The sequence below is a fragment of the Diadema antillarum genome, unplaced genomic scaffold (assembly GCF_040938485.1).
Source record: "Diadema antillarum isolate AM-2024a unplaced genomic scaffold, OU_Dant_1.0 scf00000182, whole genome shotgun sequence".
NCBI lineage: Eukaryota > Metazoa > Echinodermata > Echinoidea > Diadematoida > Diadematidae > Diadema > Diadema antillarum.
In genome coordinates, this window is record NW_027271071.1 from 632805 (window position 1) to 650879 (window position 18075).

General features: G+C 36.2%; 1 protein-coding gene across 1 annotated transcript; it reads right to left on the reverse strand.

Annotated features, from left to right (window-relative positions):
- Positions 1-1405: 1405 nt before the first annotated feature.
- On the reverse strand, positions 1406-6903 carry LOC139723157 (uncharacterized). Its single transcript, XM_071634418.1, has 2 exons — positions 4193-6903; positions 1406-2786 (listed from the first exon to the last, which is right to left on the reverse strand). The coding sequence occupies exon 1, from the start codon at positions 6780-6782 to the stop codon at positions 5718-5720; it is 1065 nt and encodes a 354-aa protein (XP_071490519.1). The 5' UTR covers positions 6783-6903; the 3' UTR covers positions 1406-2786; positions 4193-5717.
- Between the last annotated feature and the right edge of the window lie 11172 nt (positions 6904-18075).

Below are 18075 nucleotides of genomic sequence, written 5' to 3' on the forward strand. Positions count from 1 at the left end.
TGACAATTGTCAACATAATTAGGTATCAATGGAAAGAGGAAGAGTTTCCCTTTTCTCACAACCAAGATTGTGCTCTTCATACCCGACAATTCTGAAATGATAGTCCCCCAAAGTTGGATTACTTTTTTTTTTTTAATACGCTCTGTATAATATACTCTATTCAGCGTGCAGTTTTGTCTTTCCACTGCCAAGTTTTTTTCTTTTTTTATTATGGTTAATGTGTTCTTATTCTCTGAATGTGAACACTATTTTTATCTGTATTGGGGAGTGGGGCAAGAGAAAAAGTAGAAAAGTGAGCGACTCGAGGAGAAAAATTAGGTTAACTGTAAATTACAACACACAAAATGAACATGTAGTATGCATGTCTAATGAATGGAAGGGTCTTTCAAGATTTCTTAGGTATCCTGGGACATTGTACAGTACAGTGGACCGGCAGTTTTCTTTCATTGTACATGTATTGAAATTTTATCATAACTGAACCAAACAAACAATAAAAATACATAGAGTGGATAATGTTGCAACCCTGAATTTACTTCGTTATAGGGAATGTTGTTATAACTGTGTCCGTTTATATGGGAGTGCATTGTACAGGTAACATGTACATGTACATGAACTACAATAGCGTCATGTACATAATACATGTACATACATGTGTGCCACAGTCTGTGAAACAAAACTTCCATTACACTGTACGTGTACTTGTGTCTGATTTGTGTGTAAAATCCAATGCTGTATAATATTACTCAGGATTCTCAGTGTCAACTCACATGCAATGAGGAATTGCACTTACAATTTGTACAGGGAAACCCCATTATGACGAGCTCGGATATAATATTATCAAGATACCGCTTATGACGAGGAAATTTTCATGGTCCCATTTTCATTTGCACATATCAAAATGGTAAAAGACGAATACGTTTATAACGAGGTACCTGTTAAAAGGAGGAAAAAATGGTGGTCCCACCGACCTTGTTATAATGGGGATTCCCTGTACTTGAAAAACTAGGATGTCTGTGGAGTACATTGTATGTGTGTCTTCAGTCCTGGTGTATTGCAAGACTGTTGATGGTACAGCACTAAACATACACACTTGCCTGTCCACATGAACACAACACACAGACACCCACCCAAACTTAAACACACACACACACACACATACACAAAGGACCCCCCCCCCCCAAAAAAAAAAAAAAAAAAAAAAGAAAAGAAAGACAGACACACCCCACAAGTAACAAACCCACTAAAACTACCAGGGGTGGATCCAGGAATTCTGTAAAAGGGGGAGGGGGGGGGGGGGGGGGGGCAACTAATATTTCTAGTGCCACTTCCGGCTTCATTTCTTTTTACTTCTTTTGTTTTTGAGGAAAAACAAAGGGGGGGGGGGCATGCGTCAGTTGCGCCCCCCTCTGGATCCGCCACCGACAACCCTTCCCTACCCAAAAAATAAATAAAAGAAAGAAAGAAATAATTCAAATACAAGGTATACATGTAAATACAAATTACAATCTTAAAAAGGTCCCCCCCCCCCATTTGGAAATTAATAAAACAAAGCAATATTAGATGAAATGTAGGCATTTGTCATCAAATCTATCATTCCTACAATGGTACCAGGCACATCGTACATTTGTGCATCTACATGTACCAAATCTTTGCCAATGTGTTGGTTATGCTCTCAAAATTGTACGTACATGTCACAATATTGTACAGCTGTATCAGTTATGTTGGGAGAAAATCTTGATGAATTACTGACAAGCTGGCAGCAATGCCTATGTTACCATGGTCTTAGAAAGAAAAAAAAATCAACAAACTAGGACCGTAAAAGCAGATACCTAAATGTGTTATTCAGATATTCGTTCTGTATAACTTGTGTGAACCACTGTGTATCTTGCACAACAGGACCAGACTTGACGAGGGTTGGCTGTCTTAATACTTAACCTTTGACCCAGAGCTACATGTCTCCCATTTGACCATTTCGGTGATCTGGCTCTGAAAGAGGAACCTGCAGAGAAACTTTCACAAGATGTTAACAATTAAACAAGGAAATCCAAGAGGTACCATGTACATACTGTATGTTACAGATTTATTACAGGAACATATAAAGGCACACTTGTTTTCACTTTGCAGTGTATAACAGACTGAGATTTTCTGCAAGCAGTTTGAAAAAAGTTATCCAAAATTCTGTCACACTATCAACAATCCTTATTCATACTCATTTCCTTACATTTTGCACAAGTTTGCAAACACAAACATTTGTAGACGGAATACTACACTGTACAGCATGACGCCAAGTATCTTTACGGCAACTGCTAACAGTCAATTAACGCAAGATTAATTGGACATTCTACCCACAATGAACATTTTATCTAAAATTACATGAACACCATATGATAGCTGTGTGTAAGTTGAACTAAAACGAGTTTCAAACCTGAAGGTAAAAGAAAAGATACTGATCTCATCATCACTGCTTTACTTAAATGATGCCACATGCCCTCATTAGGAAGCTTTGAAAAGGATATCACTATAGGGTTTTACATTAAATCTATAACTCATCATTACCTCTCAAACTGCAAGGTGAATTTCAAGTGAGGAGTTTACTCATGCAAGAAAATTATACTGAATTCCAAATGCAAACATGCCTATAGGTGTCACCTGTGCATTCCTTACAACACACCTGCCATAAGCAGGTCATACTTACTGTTTATACTTACACACTTGCCTCCGGGTTGTGCAAGGAGGGACAAGCGCTCACAGTATTGTTTTGTTTTTCTTTTCTTTTTTACCTCAAGCTTTTCATCAAATTGTTTGAAAATCGCCCGTACAGGTTCCCGCAAACGAGCAAGGGGGAGGAAAAATGCAAAGGGAAGAGTGTTAATTCATAGAGATCTACAGATGAACAATTGAAGCGACTGAAATATCAACACACAATTTAATTTTTCTTTCCATAATACAGTGCACAATTGTATTTTTAAACTTCAATTTACAAAGGGTATGCAATGTCTATCACTGTACAATTTTGACAAGACATTGCATGTAAACATCCCTTTTTGATAATCACAATTGTGATTAGAAAATCGAAACAGAAATTGTGTTGATATTTACACGCGACAATTGCTTATGTACAGAAACAAGAGTAACACCATAACCTCATCCCTAGCTTTGTACATTGTAACCAATACTCTAAGAGAATCATGTCATAAATTCAGTAACAAAAACTCAATACACTGTACTGTACAAAAACAAGTTTACTAGGTGTTTCTTTTCAAGAAGCAAAAAAAGAAAAGAAAAAAAGATTGGGTACTGCAAAGTCTACAGGTGTACTTCCTGTCATGTTATCAATCTAGCACACACTCTGTAATCCATTGTATATGATGCAGTACACAAGTTCACATCCTATGTATACCAAATTTCCACTACCTGCAAGTTCAGTTTACTACTATGCCAAAAGAGCAACTTCAATGAATTGAGTATATGAATATAAGAATGACCCAAGTCCAATTTTTGGCCAAATTCAGTTTGACATGGGAAATTGTACCTTTACATGGACTCATCTTGTGTATAAATGACAAATCCTAATTACCCCCGGAAGTGCCTGAAATAAATGAGTTAAATCTTATATGAATGTAAGAATGAAGGACTTGGGTCATTCGTACATTCATATTACAGCGCCCTCTCTCGTCCTTCTCTCATCTCTATAGCAGAATATCATGTATATGAATCAAAGAACGACCCAAGTCCATATGAATCAAAGAACAACCCAAGTCCATCACACAAAATGGCCTCTCCACAATTAATGTTAATGTTAATTGTCATAATGATATATGTTCTATATACAATGTTGCCTTCCCATCACAGTTATATAGAATATTATTGGACAAACAAAAAAGATATGAAGTTTTTTTTAGTTTACTCGAAATGGTCTTCCATGGACTTGGGTCGTTCTTATATTCATATACTCAATTGCTTCGGATGATTTTTTTTTTTTTCCGAAGGGGGGGGGGGGGGGGGGGGATAGAAGGCTTAACAAATTTCATTCTCAGTCTTTTTGCAATGTGATCTTAGGAGCTTTAGTGCAAGGACTAGAATCTATTAATAGAGAGTGCTTAAAACTTGGATTTTGGATTGAAGAGGCGTGACACTTGCAATTCACATGAACAGGGCCAGCATTTGGGAGACAGGGGAGAAAATACCTTACCAGAAAGTGAAGTGTGTGAAGATACTGATACAGCTGATCCATGATCACTGCACCTAGAGAAGGAAAAACAATCAAGTCTTTCTGAAAATTTCATGTTCATATGGATAATAGGACCAGCATGTCAATCTAGTAGCAGGAATAGGTGTGCCACTACATGGTACATTGTAGATCGTTTGCCATTGGGCAAAGCTAGGAAGTGGCAACAAATGAATGTTTCAATTATGTTTTGCTTTTGTTTTATTTTGTTTCTGTTCATGTCTCTACCTAAGACAGAAAACGATATAAAAGTGTGCATCTAATACAAAATAATGAAACGTGATACAGTGTATTAAGTTAGGTGAACCGTATACAAAGATCATAAATATAAGTTTTTGTGGTATTTTCAGGCTTTTTTCTTTCATTCCTTCAGATAATATGAGAAACAATTTCTTCAAATGCAAGATAACTTAAGTAAACATGTAAGCAACTCTGAACATCCTGCTATCAAATTCACATGTTGATCCAGGAGTTAAAACTACAGTAGTTCGATTTTTTTTTTCCCCTTCAGTTTTACAAATTGTACATTCTGATATACTGATTGTATTGCCGCCGAGCACAACCTTTTTTAGTTCCTTTCATCATGTTAAATCATGCTGCATGAAAAAAATTGCAATGTGCAACAATGAACTCAACAGAAAAAAACAACACAAGAATAAAACTGAACATTCAACTGGACAGTAACCGACCATAATGTCCCTGCAATATTTGACAGGTGTACTGTAGGCTGCTTCTTGTTAGTGACAGGATGGAGGGTTGCAACGTGGCTAATTCTGAGGTGAGGCAGACATCTTTGTTTCCCACCACTCACATCACAGGATTCTGGTGTTACCTGCACAGGAAAAAGAAGAAAAACTTCTGAAAGCAAGATTAATGAGTGCTCTTATATGAAATAAGGAAAGTGTATACAGAAGCCCTTGGCTTATTTTCACAGGGAAGCCAAAAGCAAAGCGATGAGCGTTGCTGTTGACTTCTCTTCACAATCACCATTCTGTATCTTTGCTTACATACACATGGTAGTTATTGTTATTCTGATTCAGCTTTTTCCAAGCCAGTTCAGTATCAGTTCACAAACAGTTACACTTGATAGTAAAATACATTCGGATACTAATACAAAGTACCTCTACTACAACAGGTTGTACTTCCTTCAAGTTCATCATTCTTCACTGTTCTCTTATAAACATGTCAAAACTTCTAACTTAGATTACTGAGTCTACAAGTCTTGTCTCAACATGAACTTGATGTTACATCAGTAGTAAACGCAGTCAATGCACAGTTTAGAAGTTTGGGGTAACCGACCATTTCTCATGTTCTGATACACATTTTTGATCCACACCACAGCACTGAAGATTTTCCACAACTGCATGACAGACAGGAACGCGACCATGATCCCGTGTACATCTGCATCACCCTTGATGAAAACGAACGCGAATCCTAGTTCCTACTTGTCATAGATACATGTATTGTTGTATGAATCACTGTCCATGATTTATGAGGAAGGGGTTCTTAATTTTGATTGAGACTGGGCTTCCTTTGATTTCTGACTGCACTTTGAGCAAAACTCCAGAGAAACACAGCCATCCGACACATGCAAACAGACTCCCGCTCCCTGAGCATCAAGAGAATTAGCTGCAGAATGAGAATGTTCTCTCTTCACACGTTGACTTGTGTTGGGCCGAGATCTCTCCTCATATTTGGCAACTTTGCTTGATGGCTCTTCCAAGCAGTAGTCATGGTCACTTGGCCGATTTAGTCCCTTCCTTTTCACAGAGTTATTGTTCTCACCGATCTCTGGTTTCTTGTTCGACACCGATACTGACATTGATGAATGAAATTCCAGTCCTGTAGCCTTTATATTTGTAAGGAGCTGTGACAGAGCACTCTGATTTGCAAGCACACTTTTCACATAATTCAGCTCGCGAGCCAAGACACCGACCTTTTTTCGCAAACGTCCATTCTGCTTCTTCAAGGCGTCGTTTTCAGTACTCAGGAGACCGACTTTTCCCTCAAGGGTTGACAGAAGCTTCTTCTTCCTTTCTCGATTTAACTTCGCCATCACGGCATTCCTGTTTGGACCTTCCACTTCTCTGCGAATCCCATCATCGTCGATGATAGTCACAGTTGTTTTTGGCGGCTTTATTTTCCTACGCACTGACCCGCCTCGGCTCGGACTTGGCGATGGGCAACGCGGTGGCGATAAAGAACTGGCGGAATCATGCGATCGCTTGCGCTTTTGCGAAGTTTTGGTTCCATCTGTTTGTCCGATTATGTATCTTAACATCTGCTCTGGGTCCTCGTCGGAGTCATCAGATAAATTTTCCATGTCGTTTGTAAGCGAAAGAGGGGACGATCTATCGCTCTTTGCAAACATTTCCTCGCCACCGCAAGTACCAGCGAGAGATTCTAACGCACTGTCAGCCAATGCTTCAACGTCCACCATTTCCTCGGGTTCGACACCAGTCAGCTCGGGAAACAATTCCTCAAATTCGCTCCCGTCGTACGGCGGACTCAGGGCGCTTTCGATCATCTGGAAGGTGGAATCGGAAGAAAACATGATTGAGATTGCTATTCGGCATAAAAATGTGAACAATCTTGGTAAATCAAACTCACAAAATCACAATAATCATGCACGAAGTAGCCCTTACAGTTCACTCCGATCCTAGACGTCGACGTTCTCTGACGTGGTGAATGCGAATATGTGTACATGTACTGTGTGTGTACTGTAGTGTGCAGTTCTTCGCATTCGATACGTACAAAAATACACACATACACCTGTACATGCATGAATGGTGCATGGGGTGGCACGTCGAAACGTTGTCCCAACGATTTGTCTCCGCTGGGTACCACGTGATCAAGTAACACGGTACCATAGTCTTGTACTCAGTATTCAAAAGCCTTTTTGCCTATTCATAAAGGCGCATTGACCGAATGATATGAATAGAGGTGTTGAAATAATACATATCTGCATGTAACTATGGAATATATTCTACATTATCTTCATCAGTGCACCAAATAGTTTTAAGTCTTCACGTACTAGTATGTTACAGAAATTTTGATCTCACTTTGCTCTATGGATTTAGACTATTAACCAAGCCAACTACAAAAATAAGGACTATAATGGCACTACGTCATATCATTCGCCAGAAATAGCTTTGTGTCATCATGGTTCAGTTCAACAAACTTTGTTATCCTGATCGATGTAGTGTGATTGGCTGAACGGATGAAAACAACAGTCAAATAAGATAAGGTTGGTTTCCCGCTCCTCAAGACGAGGGATAGGAAGTTGATGAAGCCACAACAGTGAAACGACAGCTCTTGCATTGTTTGTATGTTAGCCTACTTATACAAAAACGAAAGTGATTATCGTCAAATTCATGACAACTCTTTCCAGCTTCGGAAATCTTTTTTATCATGTGGTAGCTATGTTAATTTTCGTGATAGCTGTTTCAGGACTTCAAAGCTTACAATACTGCAGCCTGAAACATCATGGACCTATGTATTCCATTCCATAAAAGAAAAGAGGACAGATCAAACAGTTTGTGAAATATGCTTGAAGTTGTGGATGCGATGCCAATCATGTGTCAACCATGCACATTATAGTATTAATCGTCCTGTCATTGACTGAGTCTCACCAAGGAGGTGGGCTTGCAACCTCCCTTCCCACCTCCCTGGCCCACACGTATACTCCTCCCCTTCCCCCTTTTTTTCTCGCTAAGTAAATACGCCATTATAGTGGTGTGATGCTGAAATACAATACATGTATATACTGTATGTATAATAGCTAAGTTATAGGTATACTTTTGTCATCTTGGGAGCGCAAGACAACTGTGATGAAAATGATGACAAGTAGAGCGATGTTGCAGGATGGCATATGTGTGTATATATATATATATACACACACATATACAGTGTAACAATAATGATAATAATTAGACAAATTTGTATAGCGCAGCTACTATGTAAATATACTTTACTACGCTGTGATGTAACAGAGCTCCTGACATTGTTAAAAAATTGGTAAAAAAAGGTAAGTCTTAAAGGACAAGTCCACCTTCATATACATAAGGATTGAGATAATGCAGCAATATTAGTAGAACACATCAGTGAAAGTTTGAGGAAAATTGGACAATCCGTTCAAAAGTTACGAATATTCTATGTATCTGCGCAGTCACTGCTGGAAGAGAAGACTACTACAGTGTATGATGTCACATGCGTACAACTATATAAGGAAAATAAAAAGAGAATTTTATAAAACTTTACGTTTTGAATAAAGTGCACATTTCTTCGACTTGCTACTGACGTATATTAAGGGTAATATTATTCCCCCTGCCTTCTGAAAGAGAGAAATCGAGTGTTCTTTTGTTATGCGAGAAAAATGGAAATATATTGAATTTTCTTTATTCTTTCTTTATATCGTTGTACTCATGTGACATCACAAGCTATAGTAATCTTTTCATCCAGCCGTGACGGAGCAGAAACTTCAAAAATTCATAACTTTTGAACGGATTGTCCGATTTTGCTCAAACTCTCACTGATGTGTTCTACTAATATTGCTGCATTCACTCAACCCACATGTCTATGAAGGTGAACTTGTCCTTTAAACAAAGATTTGAAGACAGCTAGTGATGGGGTCTTCCTCATTTTCTCAGGTAATTTATTCCAATGTTTTTGAGCAGCACAATCTATTATATAGTGCGAGAGATAGTTCCCTTCCCAAACGTGCGCGGTGCCTCATTGTTGGTTGCATATACACTGAAAGAAATTAGACCGAGGCGGACGTTGCTCTCGATCATGAGTCTCCCTTTTATTTAGTCAAGCTTTCGGCCAGTCATCAGGCCTTCCTCAGAATCTACCAACAGAATAGTTATTATCTGAATAACCTGATGTGTCATATAATATGTTATCCAATTTCATATATTACCAATTTTCTGAATTATTTCCCGTATATACACAAATCAATCATTCAATTCAATACAAATATCCAATCTAGCCTCATCTCATCATCAAAGTAACATCATAATATATCCAGAAAATGAATATGAATAGATTCTTATATCATCGTGCTGACATTCCAAAATACCATATTTTCTCATAATTCTAAGCATAATAATCACAAACAAAATCATATACATATATAATATGTTCATATACACACACACACACACACACACATATATATATACATGTATATATATATATATATACATGTACATATATATATACATTACAATACAGATATATTACAATGAAATAGTTGTACATATCAACTCACAGAATGATACATATCAAATGTGCAGAACCTAGGTACATATATAATTCTGTGCTGCAAGAGCTCATGAAGCTGTGTTTGATGCTAAAGTTTGCTACAGATTTGACAATTTTTGCTGATTTCTATTAGCAAATTATTCCAAAGTTTGGGGGGCTGCACAGGCAAATGCTGAATCATGAAAATGTATAATATATATGTGTATATATATATATATATATATATATATATATATATATAGTAAGTTGTCCACATGTTTGCGTGATAATATCATCAAAAACAAAACTGAAACAAAGTTCATGCTGTATTCACCAACAGTTGGCACACACATTTTCAAGTGATTTGCTCTTTCCCAAGTTTGATACTCTTCAGTATCAACACTTGAGAAAGAGCGAATCGCTTGAAAATTTGTGTGCCTAAATAAACTGTTGGTGAATACAGCATGAACTTTGTTTCAGTTTTGTTTTTGATGATGATGATGATGATATATATATATATATTTATATATATATATATATATATATATATATATATATAGTGAAAACTTTGATCAAATTTTTCATTATTTATTATTTGTTTCTGGTCAGTTTTCCCTTTCTTGTTTCAATACTCACATTATACATTGTACACATCATAGGCCTGTATGTGTGTGTGTGTGTGTGTGTGTGTGTGTGTGTGTGCATATTAATGCTGTGTTTCATTGTGTAAGCATTTTAATGTCAGTGTGGACCTTCAGTTTCTTTCAAAGATAATGTCATTGCATTTCATTATGTTAGACTGCTTTCTTGCAAGCTTTGTCCATAAAACATTCACTTATTCTTTACTAGCTATTTTCTCTTCTTTTCACATCTACTTACTACTTACTACAATATACAGCTTTATCTTTAAACTTTGACTTCAAAAACATCACATGTCTGCATACAGGTATTCAGTTTATCATACAATGATTTCTGTTGTAATGAGTTGGTATCTGGAGTATAAAAAGAAGTAGAGTACACTTTGTTATACCATATGTCTGATATGAGGGTGTGCAGAAGAAAATTGTGTATATCAAGAAACTTTAAACTTTGAGGCAAAACAAAGAACTTTCTCGTAAAATGAATGTGTAATCATGTTCTTTATTATGAGAGTCCACTGTACCACATTCACAAGATAAATGACCAAGTTTGTTACATTTTTGTACCAACTGTTACAAAAGAGTAAGCACCTTCAGGGGGGGGGGGGGTAAAACATGAAGAAAGTTTGTACCAGCCAAACTTTCTGGGTTCAATATGATAAATACATGCATTTGAAATACAACCATTTAAGTTTTAAAGTCTCTCCTCTTCTTCCCTACCCCCTCTGTCTCCCTGTTATTTAAATCTTTGTCAAATATTTGAAATTCCAGGCACAGAACTGAACAATAAATATGTATAACATTTATGTACAGTGTGTGCGAGTGTGGATTATATGGTTACTTGTGTTATTATGGTTCTAAATAAATGGATTAAGGGTGAAGTAGGGCAAGAAAGTCTGTATAGTGAGTACATGTACCCTCTTTGATTCTCTTTTCCCAATTTCTCCCCCTCCAATACTCACACATCAAAATAGTTATGAAATGATATTCCCCACAATACGTGAACAAAAGATATAAATGCACACGGATGTATTGACAAAAACAAAAACAAAACAAAAACAAAAACACCGCTGCTCTGAGGAGAAGTCCACACATTGTTTTTGGAAGAACAGGTCTCATCATCTGCCTTTTTCTTACATGCTGTGTGATACACAATTTACTTGGTAAAATAAAGCATTTGGTCAGATTGCTGAATAAATTCACTTAAATACCTGCATAAAAAATGACTAATATACACTATACACTAATACTATAATCTACACATACCTGGTAGTACAGAAACATGAGCAAGGACAATACAGCGCATGGAAATACCTACAGTGCACTCCCGTTATAACGAACATGGTTCTAGTGAAATTTTGGACACAGCAAAGTAAAATTCATGTCCCAAAATTTTTACCTATATGTCTCATATACTGTACATCTTACTGTATCTCATACATCCTATATATCTATACATTATCTGCTTGGCTATAATGAAATTTTGATGTACTGTAATGAAAGAAAATTGCCAGTCCCGAGGACTTTGTGGACTAACGGAAGTCACCAGTACGATTAATTCTGTGTGTACAAATGATCAACATAATATACAACTTTTGTTGCCAAAGAATGCCAGCGTTCTTTCATGCTTAAAGGGATTGTACAGTTATGGTTGAATTTCAGGTTTCTAATATTTTTTGGTGAGATAATGAGAAACCTCTTATAAAATGTGAAAGAGCATGTAATTCTACGAGGAATTCAACGTTTATTTGATGAAAATTGGTTTTGAAATGGCTGAGATATAAATAAAGAGCGATTCTAATAAAGTGTGGGACCCACACTTCAATACGATCGCTTTGTTTTACTTTGTTTTTTTGATGTTTCAGTCATTCCAAACCCGACATTCGTCAAATAAACTTTGAATTCCTCTTGAAATGGTATGTTCTGTACTATATCATAAGTGTTTCCTTGGTATCTCGCAAAAAGTTAAAAACCCAATTCTCATCTCCACCAAAACTGTACTATCCCTTTAATTTCACACAGTCTCAGATCGAAATGAAATCCTCAGAGCGGGAAAAATTTTTATCCATAATTCTCTTGTTGTCATCGATCAAATAATTCTTGACTTCCTCTTGAAGCTTCTCTCTTTGGTCCATCAAAATGTATTGTCTTGTGTACAGCGCTGAGAATTTCCCTCAGGGTTTCCAGTCTGGGCATGGTATGCTGTATAGAGTAAATATGCAATGATGATAACACACTATTTCATTAGACTATAAAATAATAATCATACTCGTAAACATTTGCATAAGAGCTTTTGTTGAGCAGTAATTTCACTCTTTAGTGCATTGCCATATTTTTTGGTTAAAAACATATGCAAAATGAATATTAGCTCGGTGCCCGGCAATGCCAGCAAAATATAGGAAAGCACATGTATGAATACACATAAATCATTACATTACAAAACTGCAATTTCTGACCATGTCCATACATTGCGGGGGAAAAAAAAAACAATCAAACTTTCAAGGATGTTGAGTACAAGTCAGACAGAAACTGTATTAACTTGTGCAGCTGTGTTTTCTCATTCAATCTTCATTTCCTAGAGCCAACAGCTGCAGTTCCCATATCTAAAGTTAATGTCAATCAATCACAGACATCATGCAAACATGGTGGATTTAGACTATCCTTCTATAAATGACTGTGAAATTCTGCTAACAGATACAGCCCTTGCATCAAATATCCAGCGATGAAATAGATCATTTCTTAATGTGTGTAAATAAACAATTTTGTGCTGCTTACTGTGAAACAAGGGATGTTTGTGAAAATTCTATGCAGTGAATATATCTTGTTTTTACAGTAAATGATATCTAATAAAGCAGTCTTCTACTCTCGCGGCAGCCTTTGCTTTCTCACCAAAAATACAGGAATGACGGAATCTGGTCGTCTACTGTCTTGACTCTTTCTCAGCAGCACAGCAACATAATACATAACTTTGTGCTGAAAAGACAAACAAACAAACAAACAAACACAGAAACTCTTAACATTCATTCCACCTGAAGAAATGCATGTTTGTTGTGGAAAAAATAACTCAAATACATGTACATGTATGAGGAAACAATATTCATCACCAGAAGAAAGGTATTACATGTACACAATGTTAATTAACCTCCCATGTGCACAGTGAAGTGGTAGAAAACATTTTTTTTTTTGCCCTGTTTTAAAGATTTATACACACAATGCTCAACATGCTGTACTCAGGAAATGCAGAAATTAACAATGTGTCTACATGTACCTGTCCATCGAAATAACTTTCCAAGTTGTTATGATGATTTCATCTTGGTGTTTCTGCTACAATCCTGTGGTTAAGGTCTGAAGATCTTAAGCAAGTTACCTGACAACAGTGACTGTATGGACCTGATCAGTGGCAGATCCAGAGGGGGCGCACTGGGCACGGGCCCCCTCTTTATTTATTTTTTTTAACAAAAGAAATAAAAAGAAAAATGGGGGGGGGGGGGAGGGCGCATGTGCCCCCTTTGATTTTTATAAAAGTACTTCCCCTTTACGGAATTCCTGGATCTGCCCTTGCTGGTAAACCACTTATAATGTCAGAACACTTTACTTGAAGCCAATAAAGCCAATCAAATGAAATAAAAAATGTACACATTATTGTCCTAGCCACTAATACTGAATCCCCAACTCAGTTGTTTAGATCCATCCAAATCTCTGAATGCCAAACTCATTTTATATTGCAGTAAAATAAGTGTTAGGTGATTTTTATTTTGTTTTTGCTTTAATGGATGCTTCCAGTTTAGTAGAGATAACTAGATATAATGTAATCTTCCCAACAGGTTCACAGCAGTGTAAAGTTATATTATCCCTAATGCGAACCATGCGCATTCTTGCTAAATTGGCATGGTACAATTTTGTCACCTTACCATTGTCACAGCCTCATGAATGATAACATCATGCACTGCTTCAAGTGGAATGAACTTTGTGGCCTGGCGACCAGTGTAACACTCAGATGAAATCTGGAGGCCTAGTGATTTGATCAGTAATAGAGATTCTGCAAAATGAATAAACAAAACAGTCACAACAAAATGTGAAGTTGCATGAAAGGGCTGGAATATAATGAAAGGGGCTGCAAAAAAAACAAAACAAAACCAACAACCCAAAATCAAAATACATGATAGATGGAATGCCACTTCAATGTACTAAATCAAGAAATATTAACAGCATTTCTACATAAATATATAAACAATGAAACATTACAGGCAAAAGCTTTGATCTTTTATAATTAACCTGCAAAATTCTGTACTTAATAACAAAAACAATGACAAACATGAGTTGGGCAATTCAACGATAACTAGGACACAGGTGCCAAAAATTCAAAATGATATTTGTTTCAAACACCATACATTTTCAGACAGTACTTGAGTTGAAGTTTTAAGAATCATTATGTTTTTCAATAAAAGCGGCCATTTTGATTTTCAAAATGGCTGCCAAAATATGCCTATAACTCAATGGTGAAAAGAGTGTATTGTTGCATAACTTACTCTCTGTATATCCACTTTATTAGTACCCTAAACAACAATCTGTCATATGTATGCAGTTACCAGAGAAGTCTTTTACCACACGATAGAAAAAAAAGCTGGTAGCTTTAAACAATTTGATAAAAACTGTTAATTACTTTGATAATGATGGACGTAACGTCAGTTACCAAAAACAAGGAATTTTTAAGTTCATTCATCAAAGGAAGTGAGCTGTATGATGTAACTTGGGATTTCTAATGTATGCCCATATGCCTTTATTTTAATACCAGAAATAAGGATACTTGGCATACTGGAGAGTCAAAATGAACACTACAAAATGTGTAACGTCAGTTACCGAAACGTCATACACGAGTATGTAACGTCAGTTACCATGACAGTAATTATAACTGAGGCAAATTTTTTGACTTTTGGCCATTTCAATACATCTGGGAAGTCAACTTACAACAAAGAGCAGGAATCCCTTTCATAGGAAATGATGTCATTACCATGGTATGTCCATGGAAATTTTTTTTTTTAAATTTCTAAATTCATTTATTCATTCATTTACCATGATTATCTTTTTTTTTGGGGGGGGGGCTTGAGCTTTCGATTTTTGATTCAGCACAAGTTTAAGGTTAAATCATCTGGAAGTTTAGTTTGCCACATGCAGTATACGCACTCAAATTAGTACATTCCCCGTCCTACGGGATGATAAAGCTACCAAAGTTTGTAGGCCTAATCAGTGACATGATTCCCTGTTAACCACATTTTCTACAAAAAAAACCCCCCAAACTTCTGCACAGCTGTATAGCAACAGTTTAACAATCTCCACCAATTTTTGCTTTTGCTGGCATTTTTCTTTTTTTTTCAGGAAGCTTAGTCAAGTTTCTACCTCAAGGCAAATGCACAAACAGATATTTCTTCTCTTGCACTTAAATGTGTGGTGTAGTTAACATGGCTCATCTTGTATTATGGTACGTAAGGCATGTACTCATTATTGTTTGAAACTTAACACTGATGTTGCTCAAAGTGAGAGAGGATTCTATAGGGTTTAAAAAATATTGTTCATACAGTGTGTATTTGTTGATTGCTTTATTCTATTCATGCAGGGACATTTTGTAATACAACACATGATAATCATGAACAGGAAGAGTCTTTTATATTGATTTTAGTATTCTTTCGTTGCAAAGTCCGATTTCTTGGTATCTGGAATTTATTTGCAAGCCGTGATATATCAGTGAAAAGGAAAAGAAAAACAGTTAAATTACTTCAAGCTAGGAATAAAACAATAATGCTCTTTTGACCAAAAAAGCATTTATTTTTCTTCTTCACAGAGAAATATTAAAAGTGCGACACTTTTCATTTAAATCAATTGATGATGGAGATCATCAGGAGTAAAATAAAGAAAAGAAGGAGAAATATATCACAATAGATTTCATACATATTTATGCATATTTATGAGTTGATACATGTTTTTTTCCCCATGACCTGGAAGATAATTTGATATTTTTTCAAGCACAAAAATATTCATGTTTTGTGTAGTACTACAAGGTATTATGGGTGGAGCACTCTATGTACAATTTGTAGATAAAAACTTTCCTGTTCATTAAAAAAAAAAAACAACAAACAAACAAACAAACAAAAAAGCCCTTAGCCACGTCAATATATTTATACTTGGAACTGCTTAATCTATTAATGGCTCTGTGTAATCATAAATGTTGAATGAAAATTAAATCTTCAGACAAATGTCAAGAAATATCCTCTTGTGCATTTACATTATTTTCGCCCAACTGTGCTATGGCAGGGGGGGGGGGTGCCCCCTATAAGGGCCCACCCAATATTATTTGTGTCTTTAGATTTTGTTTTAATTTGTTGCTGTAGTTGCCTGGGATTGTCACTGGTACATTGCAGCAGTATAATAACCTGTTAAATAAATTAGTTCTCTGTAAACCCCACAGCAAAGTATGTGTAACGTCAGTTACGTAACGTCAGTTACTGACATGTTTACCTTTAAGTTTTCATAGAACACAAAGAAAATGGACTACTGTTTCATTTCATTGTGTATTTATGACTGATAAACCAAGGTATGACTCCATATCAACCAAATCATTCTGAATGGTCAGAATTATGAAATATCACATAGCTATTCCCAATCATGATTTTGCATGTGTAAACCCTATGGCAAATGTAAGCGTAACGTCAGTTACCGTTATGATGCCTTCACTGAAATTGGCGTGGTGCTAAAAGGAAATATCTAAAGTGCACATTATTTTGCACACCTGTTCCTAAGAACCTAGGTGTATTGCCATATTAAACACATAAAGGCTAAAAGTCAGGGACATGAGATATTTCCATTTTCATCTACACCATAATTTCCCATGTCCTTTTTCCGTAACGTCAGTTACCGACACATTTTCACTTGCTATGTGATAAGAAATGCAGTTTGAGAGAAAAACTTTCCACCTATTTCTTCATTCTCATGAACTTATTCATCAATGCTAATTGCAAGCCCAAGGTGCTTTCATTCACAAAACTACAAGGTAAACAATTTCATGAAAATCCTTACGTGTAACGTCAGTTACCATGGAATTGCCCAGTTGCATTATTATGCGATATTATATGGATGTTCCATTTCTTTTGTGCAAAGGAATACCTACCTTTAGAAATTAAGACGAAGTGTAGATAGAGGAACAGACATCCTATGGACAATGCAGCTATAATACAAGGCTTCCAGGTCTGTATAAATATAACAATATATAATATAATAAAGATGATACAATGCTGAATACATGTATGAGCAAATTTTCTTTAATGATGAATAATTCAATGCTCTAAGAAGTGATACAGATAGAGGAAACAGTAAAACAAAACAAATCAGTAAGAGTAAGACTGAGAGAACAAGATCGAAACAGTATGACTGTAAAAAGTCAAATATTCAGAAATTAAATGTCTGGGAACTTTGTTATTGATGGAAAAACAACACAAACCCGCTGTATTAAATCATTGTCACATTGTGTTCCAATAAAATCTGCAAGGCAGACAAGGTCTATTTCTTTATTTACATTACATTGTATGGGTGGGGTGGTCATGTGAAAAAGACTACATGCACCATGGGCATGGTACTACTTAGCAGTGTTCACAACAATTTTTTGTCAATATACACAATTTGACACTGTGGTTGGTTTCTTTGAGTGATGTTTATAAAGCTTGTGCACCCAGAATGAAAGGCAAAAGCCTTAAAATACTCTACACTTGAAGAGATCCTTCCAAAAGGTGCTAAATCTACTTTTTATCAAATTGGATTTTTTTTGGCAGCGATGTATTCATTTTTAGTAGAGTATTCCCACGTCCGTCCACACAGTAAACTCTTCACAGCAGTGAAATTCTTGTGAAAATAATAGTTGAATATTGTTCAAAAAGGTGCTAAATCCAGCAGGATCCAATCAGAAGCCTGTGTGCT

Excerpts from the sequence above, each read along its gene's own strand:
- LOC139723157 (XM_071634418.1), bottom strand. The coding sequence starts at position 6,782 with ATGTTTTCTTCCGATTCCACCTTCCAGATGATCGAAAGCGCCCTGAGT.